At 37.0% G+C, this 19,125-nt stretch overlaps 4 protein-coding genes across 4 annotated transcripts; 3 read left to right on the forward strand and 1 right to left on the reverse strand.

The window, feature by feature from the left end:
• The first annotated feature begins 820 nt into the window (after nucleotides 1–820).
• LOC141898231 (cytochrome P450 1A1-like) lies at nucleotides 821–5,004 on the forward strand. Its single transcript, XM_074784055.1, has 10 exons — nucleotides 821–946; nucleotides 1,186–1,269; nucleotides 1,352–1,456; nucleotides 1,554–1,650; nucleotides 1,730–1,888; nucleotides 1,970–2,184; nucleotides 2,290–2,415; nucleotides 2,515–2,619; nucleotides 2,707–2,835; nucleotides 2,919–5,004. The coding sequence occupies exons 1-10, from the start codon at nucleotides 823–825 to the stop codon at nucleotides 3,275–3,277; spliced, it is 1,503 nt and encodes a 500-aa protein (XP_074640156.1). The 5' UTR covers nucleotides 821–822; the 3' UTR covers nucleotides 3,278–5,004.
• Nucleotides 4,039–5,088, forward strand: LOC141899156 (FMRFamide receptor-like). Its single transcript, XM_074785313.1, has one exon. The coding sequence runs from the start codon at nucleotides 4,039–4,041 to the stop codon at nucleotides 5,086–5,088; it is 1,050 nt and encodes a 349-aa protein (XP_074641414.1).
• Nucleotides 5,089–9,485: 4,397 nt separating this feature from the next.
• Nucleotides 9,486–11,222, forward strand: LOC141898232 (uncharacterized). Its single transcript, XM_074784056.1, has 6 exons — nucleotides 9,486–9,671; nucleotides 9,766–9,920; nucleotides 10,043–10,155; nucleotides 10,232–10,456; nucleotides 10,569–10,589; nucleotides 10,714–11,222. The coding sequence occupies exons 1-6, from the start codon at nucleotides 9,543–9,545 to the stop codon at nucleotides 10,788–10,790; spliced, it is 720 nt and encodes a 239-aa protein (XP_074640157.1). The 5' UTR covers nucleotides 9,486–9,542; the 3' UTR covers nucleotides 10,791–11,222.
• Nucleotides 11,223–11,507: 285 nt separating this feature from the next.
• LOC141898230 (calcium homeostasis endoplasmic reticulum protein-like) lies at nucleotides 11,508–19,070 on the reverse strand. The gene is made up of 19 exons (XM_074784054.1): nucleotides 18,986–19,070; nucleotides 18,638–18,808; nucleotides 18,144–18,370; nucleotides 17,914–18,051; nucleotides 17,751–17,827; nucleotides 17,602–17,676; nucleotides 17,408–17,519; nucleotides 17,263–17,313; nucleotides 17,150–17,188; nucleotides 16,857–17,061; nucleotides 16,724–16,776; nucleotides 16,403–16,598; nucleotides 16,079–16,317; nucleotides 15,712–15,845; nucleotides 14,957–15,214; nucleotides 14,456–14,641; nucleotides 12,508–12,593; nucleotides 12,188–12,363; nucleotides 11,508–11,882 (listed from the first exon to the last, which is right to left on the reverse strand). The coding sequence occupies exons 1-19, from the start codon at nucleotides 19,008–19,010 to the stop codon at nucleotides 11,820–11,822; spliced, it is 2,511 nt and encodes an 836-aa protein (XP_074640155.1). The 5' UTR covers nucleotides 19,011–19,070; the 3' UTR covers nucleotides 11,508–11,819.
• Between the last annotated feature and the right edge of the window lie 55 nt (nucleotides 19,071–19,125).

Raw genomic sequence — 19,125 nt, forward strand, 5'->3', positions numbered from 1 at the left:
CCATGGCAGACAATCCAAAATAGATAAATTGTTTATTCATAAATTCTCTCTCGCTAAGACATTGGAACCCAAAGATCATAGCTAACATTCCAGCGATATATAGGCTACATTTAAAAGAATTCTCCAACTCGTTCGAGTTTCATTTATTTGAATGAAAATCCATTCGTTTTCGTTGACGCCAAGTATTTTCCATCACATGGTAAAATGATTAGCGATAAACGTTTGATTCCCGCAAACGAATTGATTTAATACGGTTGGATTTTTTCATGCTTAGGAGAAATAATTAATTCCAGCTCATCTTAGCTTTAAAAATTTCATGGTTGGAAATATATGAATATCTGCACTGATAGTTCTTTGATACACGCTTCATCAGCTTCCATTGCCATATACTTTAAGAACATTTTTGGTGTAGCTCCTGTATACAACTATAGATTGATTAGTAGCATAACCCTGGGAAGTGAGAAGTGATATTTACCCGATATGGATGGTGTGATGAATGTATGCTCATGTTCCTAATTCGTCTCTGGCGCGTCAACATATTGTAGGAAAGTAAAAGCGTGTTATAGAATATTTGCAATTAGAAATGAATATCGCTTCTATTAATAAATGCAGTCGTCGGTAAATGTATTGTTTAGGTAAAAAACCTTAATATTTGTCAGTATAGACATGAAAACGGCAATCACTGTTATAGATATAGAAGATCATTCAAATATTGTACGTGACCATTGAATTAGGACGAACTAACTAAAAGTAACATACATGTCGCAGTACTCGCAGTACTGCAGTATAGTCAGAGAATAAGCATACAGTGCATACTTCAACATGGATGTCATAACGTTAACACTTATTGCTTGTCTTCTTGCGATTGTCTACTTGTTTTTGAGTCGAAAACGCTACAATCTTCCACCAGGACCTAAAGGTTATCCTTTCGTCGGAAATACGTTTGGTAAGTCTTTGATTTCGCCAGTTTGCGAATGCTCGGATGCTATCGTTTCCAATGGCGACGGAATGTGTTGGAAATTTGGAGAAATGTTTTCATATCATGTTGATTGTTTTTGGACATGTCACTCCTGAGAGCTGTGTACTTTAGTGTACAAGGGAGAAAAAAATACAAAGTAAAGAAATAGAACAAAAATAGCGAGTTTCTATCATTATTTCTACGGTATATACATTATCTTATGACAGAGTTCAAAAAAGAAGGTCGGCCACTTTATAAACACTTCATAGAATTGGCAAAGGAGCATGGCGACATATTCAATTTTAGATTAGGTAACGTCGACTTAACGGATGGTTTTTAACAAATGTTTATCAGTTGCTTATACGTAAACATTCGTTTATAACTCTTTCACAGGAATTGGAAGACCAGAAAATGTGATCGTATTAAACAATATTGATTTGGTAACAAATGCATTCGTTCAGAGTTCAGCCTTTGATTATCGACCGTCGTCCTGGTCATGTAATTATTCTCGTCGTTGTTCTCCTATAAATTTATATCTAGTCGAGTAAAATATAACTGTTTGATAATTTTCTGAATATTTGGGGTTTTTTTCAAGTTGAATATTTTGCGGACGGAGGCCGAGATATAGTTTTGGGTAAGCCCGACGATCCAGTGTGGAGAATACAGCGTAAGATAACTACAACTGGTCTAAGGTAAACATATTTCCACCTATTCCTATATTAGGTTGCTTTTTTAACAAAAACAATATATGATATTGTTGATATGATTTAGGAATTTCCTGAGTGGATCAAGACTGGATAGTAAGGTGCAAGCGTCGGTTGAAAAAGGTGTTGCTGAATTCGATAAAGTCATTGGGAAACCAGTTCAAATCAAACCCATTCTTAATCTAATGATTTACAACGTTATCTGCGATATGTTGTTTAATTTGCAGTAAGTTTAACGTATTGAATATATTTCTATTCTGTTTTAAGTAAAATCATTATACGACTGAATTTGAATCTTGATCTAAAGGTTTGATTTCGATGATAAAGATTTCAAAAACCTGTACACATATCTTGCCGAAATGGATGAGATGTTCAGTGACGGTTTGTTAGAAGACGCTTTGCCCCTCGTACAGTATCTGCCATTCAAGACGAGTAGCACTAGAAGATTTATAGAAATGTTCGAACACGTAATGACTTTCTTTGAAACACAATTTCGTGAACACGTTAATAAGTACGATCCAGGCAGGTATTCCATTATTCTATTCGTGAACTGAGCCAAAATTATTATATAACTATTCTATTTTATATGACTAGGAACAGAATGAAAATCTAATTTGAAATTTACAGACAATATTGGAGATCTTATTGACTACTTGATTAATGCAAGAGAACATCTACGAGAGGAAGATGCTGAACTAGCAGAAAAGTTCTCTGACCGACATCTCGTTCAAACTATCAATGATATATTTATCGGTAAAGTAAAAATCTAATTTCATATGAATATAGATTTTTGATCGTTGAAATGAAAGCAACTATTTTCACACAATGATATCGGTTATTTGTTGATAACAGCGGGAGTGGATACATCAACTCATTCACTGAATTGGTTGTTTTACTTCATGGCAAAATATCCCGAAATACAAGACCGAGTTCACAAAGAAATAGATGAAGTTATTGGTAATAGAAATAAATATACGTTGATTCTGAAATGAAAAATAAAGATGTTTAAGTTTATCTATCTAACATTCATTTCCAATTTCACAGGAAATCGACAACCGACAATCAATGATAAATCAAATATGATTTATTGCGAGGCGGTTATGCTTGAAACAATGCGCATTTGTCCTGTTGGTCCCATACTATTGCGAGCAGCCAGTGTCGATGCTAAACTGGGTAAGCTGAGCAATACTGTATTCTGCGTCACACATTATTACGACACCTCCAATTGAGCTTTATGATATTTTGATATATTTCAGATGGTTATGATATACCAAAGGGTTCTCAAGTTTGGGCAAATGTATATGCATGTCACCACGACTCGAGACTCTGGGACGACCCCGAGGATTTCCAACCGGAGCGATTCATTGACGAAGATGATGGTAAAATCGTCGCTCGTCCTAAATCCTGGTTGACGTTTGGTGCTGGAAAACGAGCTTGTATCGGTGAAAACTCCGCCAAACACCAAGTATTCGTCTTTTTCGTCAGCTTGATGCAGAGATTTACATTCAGTATCCCAGACGAAAATTACCTGAAACGTAGACAAACAGAATTAGATGATAACGGCTTTCTCTGTATGGCAAAACAGTACGAGGTGATTATCAGCGCTCGTTCATAACAAGATTGAAATTAGACTACTTTTTTCGATGCATCTCTCTGAACTGATTTCTGAGACCTTTGGAATTTTGTTGCACGATATATTCTTACATGTAATATTTCTGATTCTAAACAACGTGTCCAGTGTTGTACAATACACTTATAATGTTATGTATTGTATGTGGCCATCGCCAATTTACGTACATCAGTTTGTGTTCTTTATTTTCAATCCATCAATAGAAAACACTTTATACATGTCAATATTTCTGCAGTGATTCGTAAATTAAGATTCAGAATTAAAATACAACGCACTATCTATCGATCACTGACCATCGCCAAACGTCGACAAATTGTTGCTTATCTTCAGGGTGTTCGCAATATATCAATCATCATGGCAGACATAAACAAAACAAATAAATTGTTAACTCATGAATTTTCTCTCGCAAGGACATTGGAACTGAAATAAGAAGCATGGTTTAAATTTCTTAGATATATATTTCGAAGCGTTCTCCAACTCTTTCAATGTCTTCATTTTATTGAAAATTTCGTTTTCGTTGACGCCAGGTATTTTCCATCACATGGTAAAATGATTAGCGATAAACATTATATTTCGGCACACGAATTGATTACTGCTGGACAGGTTTTTCATCCCTTTTAGAGAAATGTGATATTTGATTTCAGCTCATTAGAGCTTTTAAAAACAACTCATGGCCGGAAATATATACAGAACACCTACAGCTCTAATAGTTCTATGTAATACCCGCTTCATCAGCTTACGTAACCATGGATTTTGAAAGTATTTTTGGTGAAATGAATTTGACTCGGGATAAGAAAATGATGTGTCGTTCTCGTCACGCAGTAAGCGTGTTTATATACTATGTAAATGTAGCTCTGATTGGACCGGTAGCGATCACTGGTGTCATCCTGAACGTCATCAATATAATAGCTCTGAACAGACAGAGGATGGCAGCAGCCGCGGTCTTCATGTTAGAATTCCTGGCTTTACTCGATATCGGGGTTCTTATTACTGGATTTATATATTTCGTGTTGAGATACATGTATGGTAATAGGGGAGTCAGTAAACACGGGTTTTACTACTCCGGTTGGGGTTTTAATTTATCGCTTGCACTTAAAATCGACCCGTTGTATAACGCGTTGTTACAAACTAGAAACTGGTGTCTCGTCTTGATTTCTGTTGACCGACTCATCGTCATATTGGCGCCGCTGAAAGCTAAAATTTGGTCAACGAGAAAAAATGCGATTAAATCGATCGCAGTTTTAGTGGTTTTTGATGTTGTTTTGCGAGTTTTGAACAGTTTATATGTACAAAAGTTTCATTTAACTCTCGGAACAAATTTGTGTACTGGCGAAACTCATTTAAAAGCCCGAAAAATTAGTCCCCTTAATCCTGCTACAATCTATGCTATAGAAAATGCTTCATACATCGTTTGTTTTGTCACTTTACCGCTCATTTTGCTTATCATCATTAACGCTGTGCTGATCACTTCACTGGCAAAGAGTCAGAAATCCAGAGAATCAATGACGCAGAATGATCAAAGAGTAACCAGTGGTCATAAACAAGCGACTAAAATGATTGTCGGCATCATAACCGTGTTTATAATATGTGAATCAGCACCCTCTATTGACCGATTAGCTAAACTATTCTTGAAACACGGCTATCCGAGAGCTATTGAGATCAAGCTTAATTATCTCCGTAGAATTTCCCTATTTCTAGTGATTGCCGACAGCTCTTTGAACTTTTTCGTATATTTCTTTTCAAACTTTAAATTCCGTCTAGTAGTATTGCAGCTATTTAATGGAGATACTCGTTAAAATTAGAAATTAGAAATCCCTTTGTGTTTCAATGGATCATCAATTCAGTAACCAGATGGTCATTTGTCGCACGACGTCGTGAGACAGGCTAGTTTTACCCTACTGATGACGCGTCGCCGCAACGGAAATCCTGCTCAGTACGAGAGGAACCGCAGGTTCAGACATTTGGCACACGTGCTCGGCTGACGAGCCGATGGTGCGAAGCTACCCAGCTCACGCTCAAACCCTGCTCACGTTCCCTATTGGTGGGTGAACAAGCCAACGCTTGGTGAATTCTGCTTCATATTGATAGGAAGAGCCGACATCGAAGGACCAAAAAGCGACGTCGCTATGAACGCTTGGCCGCCACAAGCCAGTTATCCCTGTGGGAACTTTTCTGACACCTCTTGCTTAAAACTCGTAAACGATGGCACATGCACATGCAAATAACCTATTACTATTAGTGACGACCAGTCACGGGCCACAAATGGAGAAGGCATCCAAGCCTTTTACTGTAAAGTATCCTTAAGGGGCATTGCATTTAAAGCTCTACAGATGAGTTTTACAGCGAATATTAGAACCGATGTGCTCCAATTCTAAGTCCTGACATTCACCACAAATCTGTATGCAAAAACAACACTCCGGCTCCTCGAAAATGACGTGATATTTATACCCAATATTGGTGTGGTGAATGTACATAATAGAATAGATCAAATTATAATTTGTGTCAGACGCATCATTATCTGATTGTGGATGATTTGCCATTAGAAATAAATGCGGTCGGTATTCGTGCTCTTCAGACCCTTCTTTCATTTGTAACATAATGTGTATTGTATATCATATAGTGATATATATCATAATAGATATGTAAAAGAATTCAAATAACGAAATTTATTTGAATGAGAATTGAATTAAGAAAGAAAAATTCTATTGGTTAAATTTTGTGATTTTTAGCTCTTTTCAATTATTGTTTCGGTTTTTCTTTAAATGTATTTCTCTTCATACGATTCTGCAGTGCAGAGGACTTCAAGACATGTGCAAAATAACGAATGGTTTACAATGCGGAATTATCGCAGTTCGGAAAATGTTAAGCCGAAATGAGATTCGAATAGCTTTTATTTCATAGATAGAATTGCTCAAATTCTTAAGTCTTGCTTCATTTGACAAAAATTTTGATTGAATTCATCGATGAGTTTAAAGCGATAAACGTTGATTCCAGAACACTGATTGAATATGGATGGGTATCAATCAACACTGTTCAACAGGTTTTATCATGCTATTAGAAGAAATTTGATATTGAATCATAACTCATTAGAACTTGGAAAATAACTAGCTAAAATACAAATGAATATAGAATATTCCCTCAATGTATATAATACGACCATCGCTAATTTACGTAGGCCCTACATCAGTTGTGGTGTTGTTTGTTTTCTTTCATTCACTCGAGAGATAATATACTATACACAAATATGAATGTCGATATTTCTGTTGTGATTCATCAATGAAAACACAAAATTTATTTCAATTCAGAATCAAAATACAACGCACTATTGATCACGCACTGACCATCGCTAAACGACGATAAATTATCTTCTCATTTTGATTTAAATTAGTAATAAAGTTCGTGATTTTAATCATATTTTGAATATGTTAACAGTAGATTTATAGAAGATTCGAGTTCTTTATAATTTCGATTGTTATCTTCAGGGTGTTCGTAGGATATCAATCATCATGGCAGACAATTGAATTTCGTATCTGTTGAAATATGGTTTCATCGATTGAGAATTTGAAATCGAACTCGGAATTCGGAAAAGATTAATTGGTAAAATCATCCTTAAAAGTGAAAAGTGATATCAAACCTAACAATCCGCTGGTGGTATCATTATATCACCATCACATAGAAACATTAACAGTTTACTATCATTCGTCTGACGTCTGACACATCATCAGCTAATGTCACCATGGATTTTGAGAAAGTTTTTGATGAGTTGAATTTGACGAAGTTGGAAAGAGAAAACTGTCGTTCTAGTCACACCTTGAATATATTTATATACTATGTAAATGTAGCTCTGATTGGACCGGTAGCGATCATTGGTGTCATCCTGAACGTCATCAATATAATAGCTCTGAACAGACAGAGGATGGCAGCAGCCGCGGTCTTCATGTTAGAATTCCTGGCTTTACTCGATATCGGGGTTCTTATTACTGGATTTATATATTTCGTGTTGAGATACATGTATGGTAATAGGGGAGTCAGTAAACACGGATTTTACTACTCCGGTTGGGGTTTTAATTTATCGGTGGCAAAAAATATCGACCCGTTGTATAACGCGTTGTTACAAACTAGAAACTGGTGTCTCGTCTTGATTTCTGTTGACCGACTCATCGTCATATTGGCGCCGCTGAAAGCTAAAATTTGGTCTACGAGAAAAAATGCGATTAAATCGATCGCAGTTTTAGTGGTTTTCGTTATCGTTTTACAGACTTTAAACTATTCGTACGTACAAAATTATTATTTAGTTCCCGGTTTTCATTGGTGCACTGGAGAACCTCATTTACAAGCCAGAAATGGCAGTCCACTGGACCCAGCTACAATCTATGCTATAGATAATGCTTCATACGTCGTTTGTTTCGTCACTTTACCGCTCATTTTGCTTATCATCATTAACGCTGTGCTGATCACTTCACTGGCAAAGAGTCAGAAATCCAGAGAATCCATGACGCAGAATGATCAAAAAGTAACCAGTGGCCATAGACAAGCTACAAAAATGATTGTAGGGATTATAACCGTGTTCGTTATATGTGAATCAGCACCCTCTATTGACCGATTAGCTAAACTATTTTTGAAACATGGCTATCCTAGTTCTATACAGATCAAACTTTTTTATCTACGTAGAATCGCCCTATTTCTGGTAATTATGGATAGTTCTTTGAACTTTTTCGTCTATTTTTTCTCGAATGCAAAATTTCGTCAAGTCATATTGCAATTACTGCATGTGAAATAATAAAATGAAGTACAGAAACACACATATATATTTAATCAATGACTAGTTGAAAACCGTCCCTGACGTGATTGATTGACCGTGTAGTAATAGAAACAACTGTCTGAACTATAGATGGAACAGTACAGAGTGTAAAAAATGATAAGACTAAGAATCTGATGAGATAACTTCGATCAGGCGTCGTGTATAATAGCTAACACTATAAAATAGCCAAGAAAAGGGATCACTTTAGTAATGTCATACGAATAAATGGAACATATTCAGTATAGTAGCACGAGGAACCAGGTCGCCATCTATTCTCTAATGTAGTCACTATTCAGAATGAACACTCGTTCCAACGATTACTACTTCACCGCCAGTGTATCAAATAAGAACTATTTCATAAGTCGAAAACTAAATGCTGAAGACAATTTGCGATTAGCGCGTTAATCAATAATAGAACGAATATTAAAACTGTCACTGATTTATTGGGTTTATATGTATGATATGAAATGATAGATATGAGAGGTGTCGGTTTAAGAATTTCAATTTTATCCAGAGAAAGCAGATGATAGTCCATGGTCTTTTCACGCCCTTTGAGATAAAATATGTGAAAAAATGGTATATAATTTGTTGTTGCTCAGAAATAGTTGAATGTGGAACCCGACCGAAGGAACACGATCGTCGATCGCGAACGTAATTATCTCACTATTTCATAAACCGCTTAGCAAAATGTAAGACCTCCGTGAAGCTGGCTACCGGTTCCCGGTTCGGCTCCCGATTCAAAACCATTTTGAATCGGGAACCGAACCGGGAGCCGGCTACAGGTTCCCGGTTCCCGATTCAAAACCATTTTGAATCGGGAGCCGAACCGGGAACCGGGAGCCAGCTTCAAAGGGGAAAATGTAAGCCCATGCTGTAAATTTTCTGATTACAATAGGTGGAAACAAAATGTAATCCGTGCTAAAAGGATAATTACCGTATATTTGCTTGAGCTTATCTGGGAAATTGTTTGATTACTGTGATAAATCATATCGCGATAAGTTCCCTCATAAACTTTGTAGTCGGGATTTCTATCGTATGTCAATATGTTATATACATGTTTGTAGGTAAATTTAGTGCACACATTAAAACTATGCGTAATGATACTTGCACAAACTGAATCCTACTACTATATTCATAAATAAGTGATATTGATGCCATCATACCTAAATCAGCGACACGCTTCTTTCTTTCTAAATGAGAATACTCAGTTTGAAATTTTGATGATCCGATCCGTGCCTGTCTGTTAGTTTAACTCGTAACGAAACATCACAGAAACATGCTCATGTATTAAATTTAATGGTTATCCGCTGTTTTCGTGACTATAATTTCGATGTTTGTCAAATACAATAACTTCAGAGATAACATGATTCATGGCTTATCAGTAGATATCGCCTGTTCGGGCGCATAGATCATAGATCGGCACTACGTTGAGCAGAGCGGGCGTTAAACATGGCGATTTTAGCAGTTTTATTAGCGGTTTGCCTGATCCAGGGCTTCCAGGCCCTAACTACCACGTCTGCCCCGTGCGCAGTGAATATGACATCGTTAGCCGTCCAGCAAAATTTCAATTTTACTGCGGTAAGTGTACGTTTTAACAATGGGTTTAGCTATGTGTTCACTATCAATATCATTTTGATATCTTGTTTATTTCTACCAAATTGCTTTGTTTCAGTTTATGGGTAAATGGTATGAATTGAGATGGTGGGATGGAATCAATCACCTGAACGATAAGCATGCCTTAGAAGGCCTGGCGTTTGAATTCACAGAGCCGCCAAAATTTCAACCTTCCCAGCCAGAAGCTTTGGCGACGTTATATGGGTATCCCAGGTAGGGATTTTGGCATTTTCGAATAAAAATTTATGATATATATATCATGAACATAAACGTGCAACTAAAGTCTGTACATATTTCTTGATTTAGAAGCATTAGATTTGCTTTATTCTTAAAAGGGACAGCGCAGAAAAAAAGTGCGTGAAACTTAACTACGGTGGCAAGGCAAAACTCTATAACGTTAGTTCAACTGAACCAGCAAAAATGCGTTACTTGGCATCAAGCACATTAGGTACGTTCTTGGCGTTGTGCTTATATACCTTCAAGGGTTTAGGTTTTTCGGTTTCACACATGATACTTATTTTCAGATTCACATTTCTGGGTTATCAATACCGATTATAAATCCGCTCTGGTCATTCAATGTAGCGGAATTACCAATGACACGTGTGACACTAACGTCAAAATCAACATCTTCAATCGGAAAATCCTCTCAATAAACTCCAAAACTTTGAAAGGATACTATGATTACATCATACAAAATCTTTGCGTCCAAGATCCGGAAAATGCCATGGTCACTACTAAATTGGATAAAGGTGAGAAAACCCCTAACTAGAGAATAATATCTTCATTCTCGCTTTTTAACGAAATTAGGTGAAAATAAGTACATTTTAAAGATTAGAATTAACGATTTGTTGTTTATTGCAGATTGTGAACAGGTTATGAATCGTAAGTGTGCTTGAAGTGGTTTCTTAAAAAACAGTTGTTTAGAATTTCATTATCTAACAACACTCCTCTGGAGGCATTTCTTCTGGTTTCAATTATATCTACCCATTCGGTCTTTTCGTTACAGATGCCGGCAGATTGTTTTTTGGTATCCCTGCCATTCTGCTTCCAGTTATTGCAATCGTTATGACGAAGTTCTTTTAAGCATCTTTATGAATCATCGGTATGAGTTGCCGCTTAGCTTACACTATAAAATATATGACATGAGCCATTTTTGTTATCGTGCTTTTATACAAATATTAGTTTTAAGTAATGCAAATTTCTCCGCGTCGATACCCTACTTGATAAGCCTCGGGCATATCGACGACAGGCAGACGGTTCAAGTGATATTTTGTCCTCACTCACATGATCATATCATCGCAATAAAGATATAATTTCTTAAGTGACCTGTTGACAATGAAGGACTTTTCTGAGACTGGATATTACGAAACAGGTCTCTGACGAAGCTCTCGAACCATATATAGATCAGCGTCGTATCCTTCAATGCGAATAAATAGTACATTCTTGTTTTGAACAAATCATGTCTTAACTGTTTAATTATTCGAAATGGTACAAGAAAGATCAAAAGTAATTTAATGAAGTTGTTTTTTCTTTTAATTTATGGACGGATGTGGTCTTGATGTAATGGCATGTTCGGTCGTTCCCTTCTCGCGCTAGCGCGTAACGACTATCAGACCGTTACATTGGGGCTGAGGGAGGTTCGAATCCCGAGGATGAGGATTTGTGTCGCTGGATCAAGACCATGAATGCAGATATTCAAATCCGTGTGAATATCCGCAATACCAATGAATATGAACTGCAAAGGGCGCACATTTAACTTGCATCACAAAATATCCATAAATAACAAACAACATTTCACAGTCCATTTAGTTTCGTATTTATTCTGTACAGTAAACGTAAAATGGAAATTTTTGTACAGAGAAACTGTTACATGTACATTATATAAAACGTCAGTTCATGTGATATCTAAAATTTCAACAACTGTTCAGTAGACTCCGCCTCAGTTTATATTGACCTAGGCTTTTAGTGAGTAACTTGTCAATGGAAATGGAGGAAGATTGAGTCTAAAGGTTTTAATTCTTATACACATTTCAATTCAGCTATCATATTCGCTCTTAAAATGGCTTTGGTGATAATAATTTAAACCCAAATGATAACGAATTGATTTTCGAATTAACTCTTAGATGACTTCTTAGATTTAGAGCCCGACATCGAGGCAGTTAATGCTGCAGCTTCCTGAAAATATAGAAAAGAAATCGTTGAGAATTTTAATCGTAGGAATTTCCTATTTTCATGCGTGATCTAGAATTCCCTTTCCCTACAGCGGGCTTCCGAGTATAGTTATCTTCTAACTGCACTCCTTCTACGTCTTATCGTGAATCAATGCGTATAATAAACTATAGTCTAAATAGACATCAACCCTTTCTATAAAAAGTTCATTCTACGCAAGCATCTGTTCAAGTTTTACAAGAATTCACAACTTACGTTTATGAATGCGGATGAAAATTTTCAATAAACAAAAAAACAAAATGTTACAATACCTTTACCTTCATCCTTTGTATAAAACCTTGACTTTTGTTTTTACGGAACTGCTCAAATGGATCACTCATATTTACACCGATACCTTTATACATATCAGCGCGGTCACGTACTTCACCGGCTTCGATAGGATCGACGATACCCTGTTCTGACGCTCCTAAACCTTGCCCTCCCCAACCTTAAAAAGACATATATCAAGTTAAGAAATATAGATATCAATCTTCAAAACTACTGACAAATTGTTACCTCGCCAACAAACGAATACTGTCACGATGTTACAAACAAAAATATATCTACCGAAATAAGTAATATCGGAACATACCCATCTTTTTAAGCAGTTGGTGTCCCTTATTTTCATCACCGAGACGAGTTGGAGGTGGTGCGTTCACATTTCCGCTACCAAAACCACTAAAGTAACGAAACAATGTTATCTGTGACAATATTGAATTCAATGGAGACAATTTCTGGGATTATCTTTTTAACGATGATTCTTATGGAAACAAGTGCCGTAGTCACAATTTTTATGACCTTTATTTTATATAGATTAATTTATTCCGTCTAGGTTCAATAGCGGCATGGATCAACATTGGTGGCAGGCTTACGCGCGTTAAAAAATCGGTCACCGAGATCTGATTATCAAATCCTGGAAACCGCGGCAGCAGACTAGCTAATTTATGCGTGAAGGGTAGAACGGCTCGAGAAACTATGTGAGTCGAGAACAATCAAACCAGCTCTTCACAATATACCTGCTTCACTAAATTTCCCCGCTGTTATAATATTATTGAACAGAGGGAGAGATAGCAATAACAATTCGCTATTCATTCAGTTAAGAAATCTGCCGAATGGGCTACATTTCAGCCTATCGATCAATTCCAAACACTTACAATTCCATACAACATATTTTGTACGTCGGGTATTTCCAGAATTTTCTAAGAATCGTTAAGAGTACATTATCACCCCTATCGACTATGGGCGTATCGGGATTAGTCCATGTTCTGCTGGGAAACACGGAAAATTGGTCAAGTGTTTCTCTTGACTGGCATACATAATTTTGAAGTATGTTTTTTGCCAATAAATTCTTCAATAAATATTATTTTACAGGTAGGGTAGGGAGTTAGCTAGCTTAAGCCCTATAAACATTTGACAAATATACTATTCAGTTTTGTTCGCTTCAGTAGTAAATTTCATCATTCAGTTTTGATCAAACCTGCAGGAATTATGGAAACCAGTGATGACTAATAAAACCAAACTTAGAATTCAGAAACGACTTTCCACCCTCGGACGGATAATGGAACTTCCCGATATTAACTGCAGGTGTTTGATGATATATTCTTGACTGACATCATTTTTCCGTTGAACGACAACTTCACAAAGTTAAATAAAAATTCTACCTCCAAAGATAGATCTAATACATACGTTGGTCGATGTGACACAGATGGTTTAATAACCTGGTTACTGAGTTTTTTCCTCGCTAGAGAAACTAGGTGACCAAGATTCGTAATAGCTAATACATATGCCACGAAATATCATCCAGGAAATAAGAACATAGAATAATAACAAATCAGGTTAAGACTTCATGGATGTTTTCGTTTGCTGATAGGAATCTCTGACGAAATTAAATACAATATACATGTACGCTAGAATTCCTGAAACTAATCCTAGAACCATCGGTGACATGACCATGATATTCACAATAGTAAAATCCAAGGCAATTCAATAGCAAGAACGTTTGGCACTCGATAAAAGAAACACTTTTTGTTACCGGCTAAATGTGGTACAAATTACTAGTAAAATATCAGTTTCAGCCGAGAATGAGGATATGAAAGATTTCTCGAAAGGATTAACAGTTTCGGTCCTACGTCTCATTTCCCTGCTAAATCAATGCGGTTAATTAATAATACGATTGCTGATCGAGTGGATCACCTGCATCGGACATAACAGAGAGGAGATAAGGAACATCGTGAAGAAGAAAATCCCAAAACCAAACCAGACCAAATTTGAGTTCTAACTGTACAATGAACACAAATTGAAAAAAAAATTTCATATCTTGTCTCTATTTTCATTATTCAGAATTGTGTAGATATAGGCCTACAACATAAGGGCGAACAATCTCTCCACTTCAAATAGGGAATACGAGGGCGTGCTGGAAATCAATTAGGAAATTGGCAGGAAATTTATGGATGCATGTTACATATTCTCATTAATACGAATAATTTTCAACGTATTAACAACGTTCCACTCTAGTGTGATATGAATAAGGAAATAATTACCTGTATCCCGGAGGTGTCTCGCTACGAGATCTAGAACGCCGTTTCCTATTATTGCCACCAGGAGGAGATCGCGATACCGACCTTCGTCGTCTCCTCGGTGATGCGGACAATGATCGTGATTTTCGTCTGCGCGGAGATGGCGACCGCGAAACCGATCTTCTTCGTCCCGGAGATTTTGATGGTGATCTGTAGAAATACCAAACAAATATTCATCAAAACATCCATGAAAAGTAGATCACCAAAACTAAGGCAGCATTAAGTGTGCCATTAAAGCATTAACAGGGTGGCCACTTTCAGCCATAAACAAATTCTCTAAATTTTCCATACACATAACTCATTCTGCAGGGGAGTGGAGAAATTTCTTTTTCTCTAAACGTAACAATGTATCAATTTCTTTACAAATCATCATCGTTTTCCAAATTTACGAGGTCAATGGCGCCACCCTGAAGAAATACAAATCTACTTTCTTGAAAAATAAAGCTGATTGAATGTGATGAATACCTGGATGAACTGCGACGTGGCTGATTATATCTACGTTTTCTCGCTGGTGACGGCGACCTAGACGTCGATCTCGATCCTGATTGTCGCCGCGGTGACAATGATCGTGATCTAGCGCGCGCTCCTCCACTACGATTAGCCCGACGTTCTTTATCCTCTCTCTCCTCCTTTCTCATCGCTCGTTCTTTTTGTTCTTTCACTTTTCGCGCCTTCTCTTTCGCTTTGAAGAATTCATACAGCCCTAATTTCTCCCAACCTTCGCTGTGAAACGAAAAGATTTTGTTGTAAATTAATGAATCGAGTAATTTAAAAGGATATTATGAAAGCGGGCGTAAGATTGTCCGCTTGCAAAATGATGTGTTATAGAAAGTTGAATATACAACTTGTCACAAATGCATCGCTGGAAGTTGCAAGGCATTACTGGTAATTGCAAACAGAAGTAGGTCAGGGTAGCCACTTTCATTCGACTATTCCCTGACTCGATCTGTTAAGAATTCAATCAATTATGAAGGACATAGACAGAAACTGTTTGATTCTACATGTCATCTAGCAATCTCAAATTTCCTTTAATTTTACCCTGATTTTCAGCTTTTTTACAAAATTCCCTGACTATTCCCTGACATTTCTAAAGAAAAGAAAATCCCCTGATTTCCAGGTAAGTGGCCAATCAATCATCACTGGTGCTCACAGAGAATGAGTTGCTAGCAGTCACAAAGTTGACCTGCACCAGGCTTTTAGTAAAACACCTGTTGACTAACCTGTCTCTCGGTCTGTCGTGATTCGGCGCGCTGTAAAATGCCTCAACTGCAGCTAATAGACGTTCACTAGGAGGCATTGGTGGTGGAAGGCGAATATCTTTAGGATCAAGTGGTTTATAATCAGAATCTTCCAGCTTAAGAAACATAAACGCATAAGTTATACAGAGTAATGATCTGACCTCGTAGTACCGTCAGGAGCCTGATCAGTCATGATTCCGACTGAAGACCAGTCTAAGACCATCTTAGTCCCAATCTAGTACCAATCAGTCTCAAGATTTGAGCCCACTTTTTGACTACTGATGACTATGGAACCGGCTCCAGGCGTGTTAATTTCAATAGAGAGAATACATAAAATATGAAAATATACCTTGACAAGAGGAGCCATAAGACCACCAGGTAGGTCAAAGTACGGTACTGATGGAGTAAGATCTGGTTCCTGTTGACCGCCAGTCGGAAGATTATTAGCATTTGGAGGTGGTTGTGCCGGAGGAAATCCAGGTGGTGGTTTACTCATATCAGGTAATGGTATTGCTGGGGTAGGCATCGATCGCCCCGGTCCTGTTCCCTGATTAAAGTCCATTGCATTACCGCCGGGAGGTGGCTGACCTGCTCATCGCAGAAAATAAATAAATTCTCCATTCAATTTGCATCTCGATATCATATCTTTTCATCAATGATGATTAACACTTACCGGGAAATCCGAATCTAGGGGGTGGACCAGAAAATCCTGGTGGAGGATGACTGAAGTTTGGTGGAGGCTGTGAAGGGTTGAAGTTGGGTGGTATGATACCGGGCGGAGGTCCCTGTGGTCCGGTCGGCGGACCTTGCGGCGGAGGAGGTCCTTGCTGGCGCGGTTGAGATGGAACCGCAGAAGTTACAGACGGAATCTGAAATGCATTCTGTATATAAACACGAGCATTAAAACATGATGTAAAATCATGTGTAGAATGTATTATAATATGATCAACTCAATGAGTATATTGCCCTAAATTCAAACTGTAAAAGAACATACCTGTTGGCCAGATGAATTAGGAGCTGATGACAAAGTTGGTATTTGAGAACCACCTGTATAATTTGAAATGTCTCAATTCATGAAAGTGATTACAACATTAAAATGCATTCAAGCCACAAGTCTCTATACTAACCCTGTTGTGATGGGGGTAACTGTATTTGAGGGGGTTGTTGTTGCTGTTGTTGTAGTATTGCTTGTTGTTGTGCCTGTATCTGTGATATTTGTGAATTCACGTGATTCACAAAGTCTTGATGCTGTTTCTGTAACATGCTGTATTGAGACTGAGTAGATTGACTAATCTGATTTACGAGTCCGCTGTGTTCCTTCAATAATTCTTGCTACAAATACGGTTAATTAACATCCACTATTAAAACAGATATCATCAAAGAAAAATAAGTATATTTATGGAAACTGGAAAATACTTGCTTGGAAATTCTGCATGCCTTTCACTGGATCTCTCAATTGCTGAAGTGAGAAAACAATGAATTTAAAGACAACTAAATTGATAAGCAGTACTACAAGCAGATATTGCGACTTACTGATAAAATATCGGGCTTGAAATATTTATTTTGATCCCACAGATTCAACAACTGAAAATATGAATGACAATTAATGTTTTGTGTGGTGGTATAGACAGGATTTCGAAAAATTTGCAACCTGAATATTTCATAAAAGACTTCATACCTTAATCAATTTGTTCTGGTTTTCCTCAGATATATTTTCACTGGCTTTACAGAAAATAGGAACGACTTTTCCCTCCAATGCATTCTTTAAATTGTCAGCATTTTTACGAACACTGAAAACAAAACAACAGCCGATTTTAGATAAATCTGAACAGGATCACGATGGAATAAATCATGAACGCACTATCAACATACCAGTGGTGAAGAACATCATTAATCAAGTAAATTAGATGCAATCGTAATGGAAATGTAGCTTCTGGAGAAATTATCCTGTAATCAAATATAGATCCATTAAATCTAAATAGGCTATTTCTCTTGGTCAATATGGTTAGTATTCAACTTACCGACAAAACAAATAATGGGCAACCAATTGTGCATGATCTTCAGACATATTGTGACTGAAAATCCAATTTTTTCCACCCTATGAAACAAAATTAAACAGTACTTTAATAAATATTTAGTCTACATAATATAATATCGATGATAAAATAATATTTCACTAGTTACCGAAATGGCATCTTTAGTACAAGCCTCTATAATAGGTTGAGTAATTCGATCCAAATGTTCTTTATTTACGTCACATTTCTGACACAGATTCAGTAGCCTCTCATCATTGAATTTTCTTATCGTCGCATCGATTTGAAACTGAAAACAAGAAGAAAATAAACTCAAATGCTTTTCAGACTTTTTAGAAGTCTCTCAAAATGAATGATTGTTATTTGTTTGAGTAAATTAACCTGCTGTTGTTGAACTAGATTCTGATATTGTGCGGCAAGATTCTGTTCGCTTTGTTTGATCTGTCCGTGCAGCTGATCCATTTGAACTTGAAACTGTGGATCTGGAGGGGGAGGACCGACGACTGTTTGCGGAGGGGGTACAACAACCCCCGGCGGAGGTGTTTGCCACATCTGTGGTGGAGGTGGCTGGCCATGCTGAGCTAACACCTGATTTTGTTGTTTAATTACTGTAAAAAACAAACAGTGATTGAAATAAGAGTAGAATTACATTCAATTGACACACAACTGACATCATGTCCATGATTTTTCAATTACACCTATTGAATTATATATTTATGTATTTTTGTAATTATGTATTTTTGAATGATTTAAATGTTTACATAAAAAACTGGGCCCATTGTATATAAGTATGCAGGCTGATGGATCCTCAATTAGCCCAGCTACATAAACAAGCCCATTAGTTTAATGAATTATGAGATTAATGTTCTACTCACTTGCTTGTTCCGATGTGACTCTGTACTGATAGTAATTGAAATTTTCGCCGCCGAAGAGAAATGAAAACTTCGGGTTGTCCTTTTGTTTTTCTTTTGTAAGACGTTCAAATTCGCCACCATTTCTGGCTACGAAATTTGCAAGCTTATCAATAATATTCTTTAGTTCATTATCTGAAAAAGATGAGCAACAAAATTAATTTGTGCGTTGTGATTGTTTTTGATCATTTTTTTAGTTTACTTAAAATTGAGCAGATACTGACGGCCCCTGAGCATATTTTGTCATCACGATTTAAGGCCCAAAATGTAATTCCATAGGTTGAATATATTATCAATGATAAGTTCGCTTACCTTCTGGAGGTTTCGGCATCTCCATATCTCCCGAGATAAATAACTGAATAATAACTCCGGTGAGTTCAGTGCGGTAACTAGTAATCCAGTGCCACAATCGAGTCCTGTTTACGCATTATAGGCTTTTTCAAGTCCTGCAT

The sequence above is a fragment of the Tubulanus polymorphus genome, chromosome 2 (genome assembly GCF_964204645.1).
Source record: "Tubulanus polymorphus chromosome 2, tnTubPoly1.2, whole genome shotgun sequence".
Lineage (NCBI taxonomy): Eukaryota > Metazoa > Nemertea > Palaeonemertea > Tubulaniformes > Tubulanidae > Tubulanus > Tubulanus polymorphus.

Excerpts from the sequence above, each read along its gene's own strand:
- LOC141898231 (XM_074784055.1), top strand. The coding sequence starts at position 823 with ATGGATGTCATAACGTTAACACTTATTGCTTGTCTTCTTGCGATTGTC. Across the intron at positions 2,416-2,514 it reads TATCAATGATATATTTATCG|CGGGAGTGGATACATCAACT; the intron begins GTAAAGTAAAAA and ends TGTTGATAACAG. Across the intron at positions 2,620-2,706 it reads AGAAATAGATGAAGTTATTG|GAAATCGACAACCGACAATC; the intron begins GTAATAGAAATA and ends CCAATTTCACAG.
- LOC141898232 (XM_074784056.1), top strand. The coding sequence starts at position 9,543 with ATGGCGATTTTAGCAGTTTTATTAGCGGTTTGCCTGATCCAGGGCTTC. Across the intron at positions 9,672-9,765 it reads AAAATTTCAATTTTACTGCG|TTTATGGGTAAATGGTATGA; the intron begins GTAAGTGTACGT and ends GCTTTGTTTCAG. Across the intron at positions 9,921-10,042 it reads ACGTTATATGGGTATCCCAG|GGACAGCGCAGAAAAAAAGT; the intron begins GTAGGGATTTTG and ends TATTCTTAAAAG.
- LOC141898230 (XM_074784054.1), bottom strand. The coding sequence starts at position 19,010 with ATGGAGATGCCGAAACCTCCAGAAG. Across the intron at positions 18,371-18,637 it reads AGTCACATCGGAACAAGCAA|TAATTAAACAACAAAATCAG; the intron begins GTGAGTAGAACA and ends TGTTTTTTACAG. Across the intron at positions 14,642-14,956 it reads CCACGTCGCAGTTCATCCAG|ATCACCATCAAAATCTCCGG; the intron begins GTATTCATCACA and ends GTATTTCTACAG.
- LOC141899156 (XM_074785313.1), top strand. The coding sequence starts at position 4,039 with ATGGATTTTGAAAGTATTTTTGGTGAAATGAATTTGACTCGGGATAAG.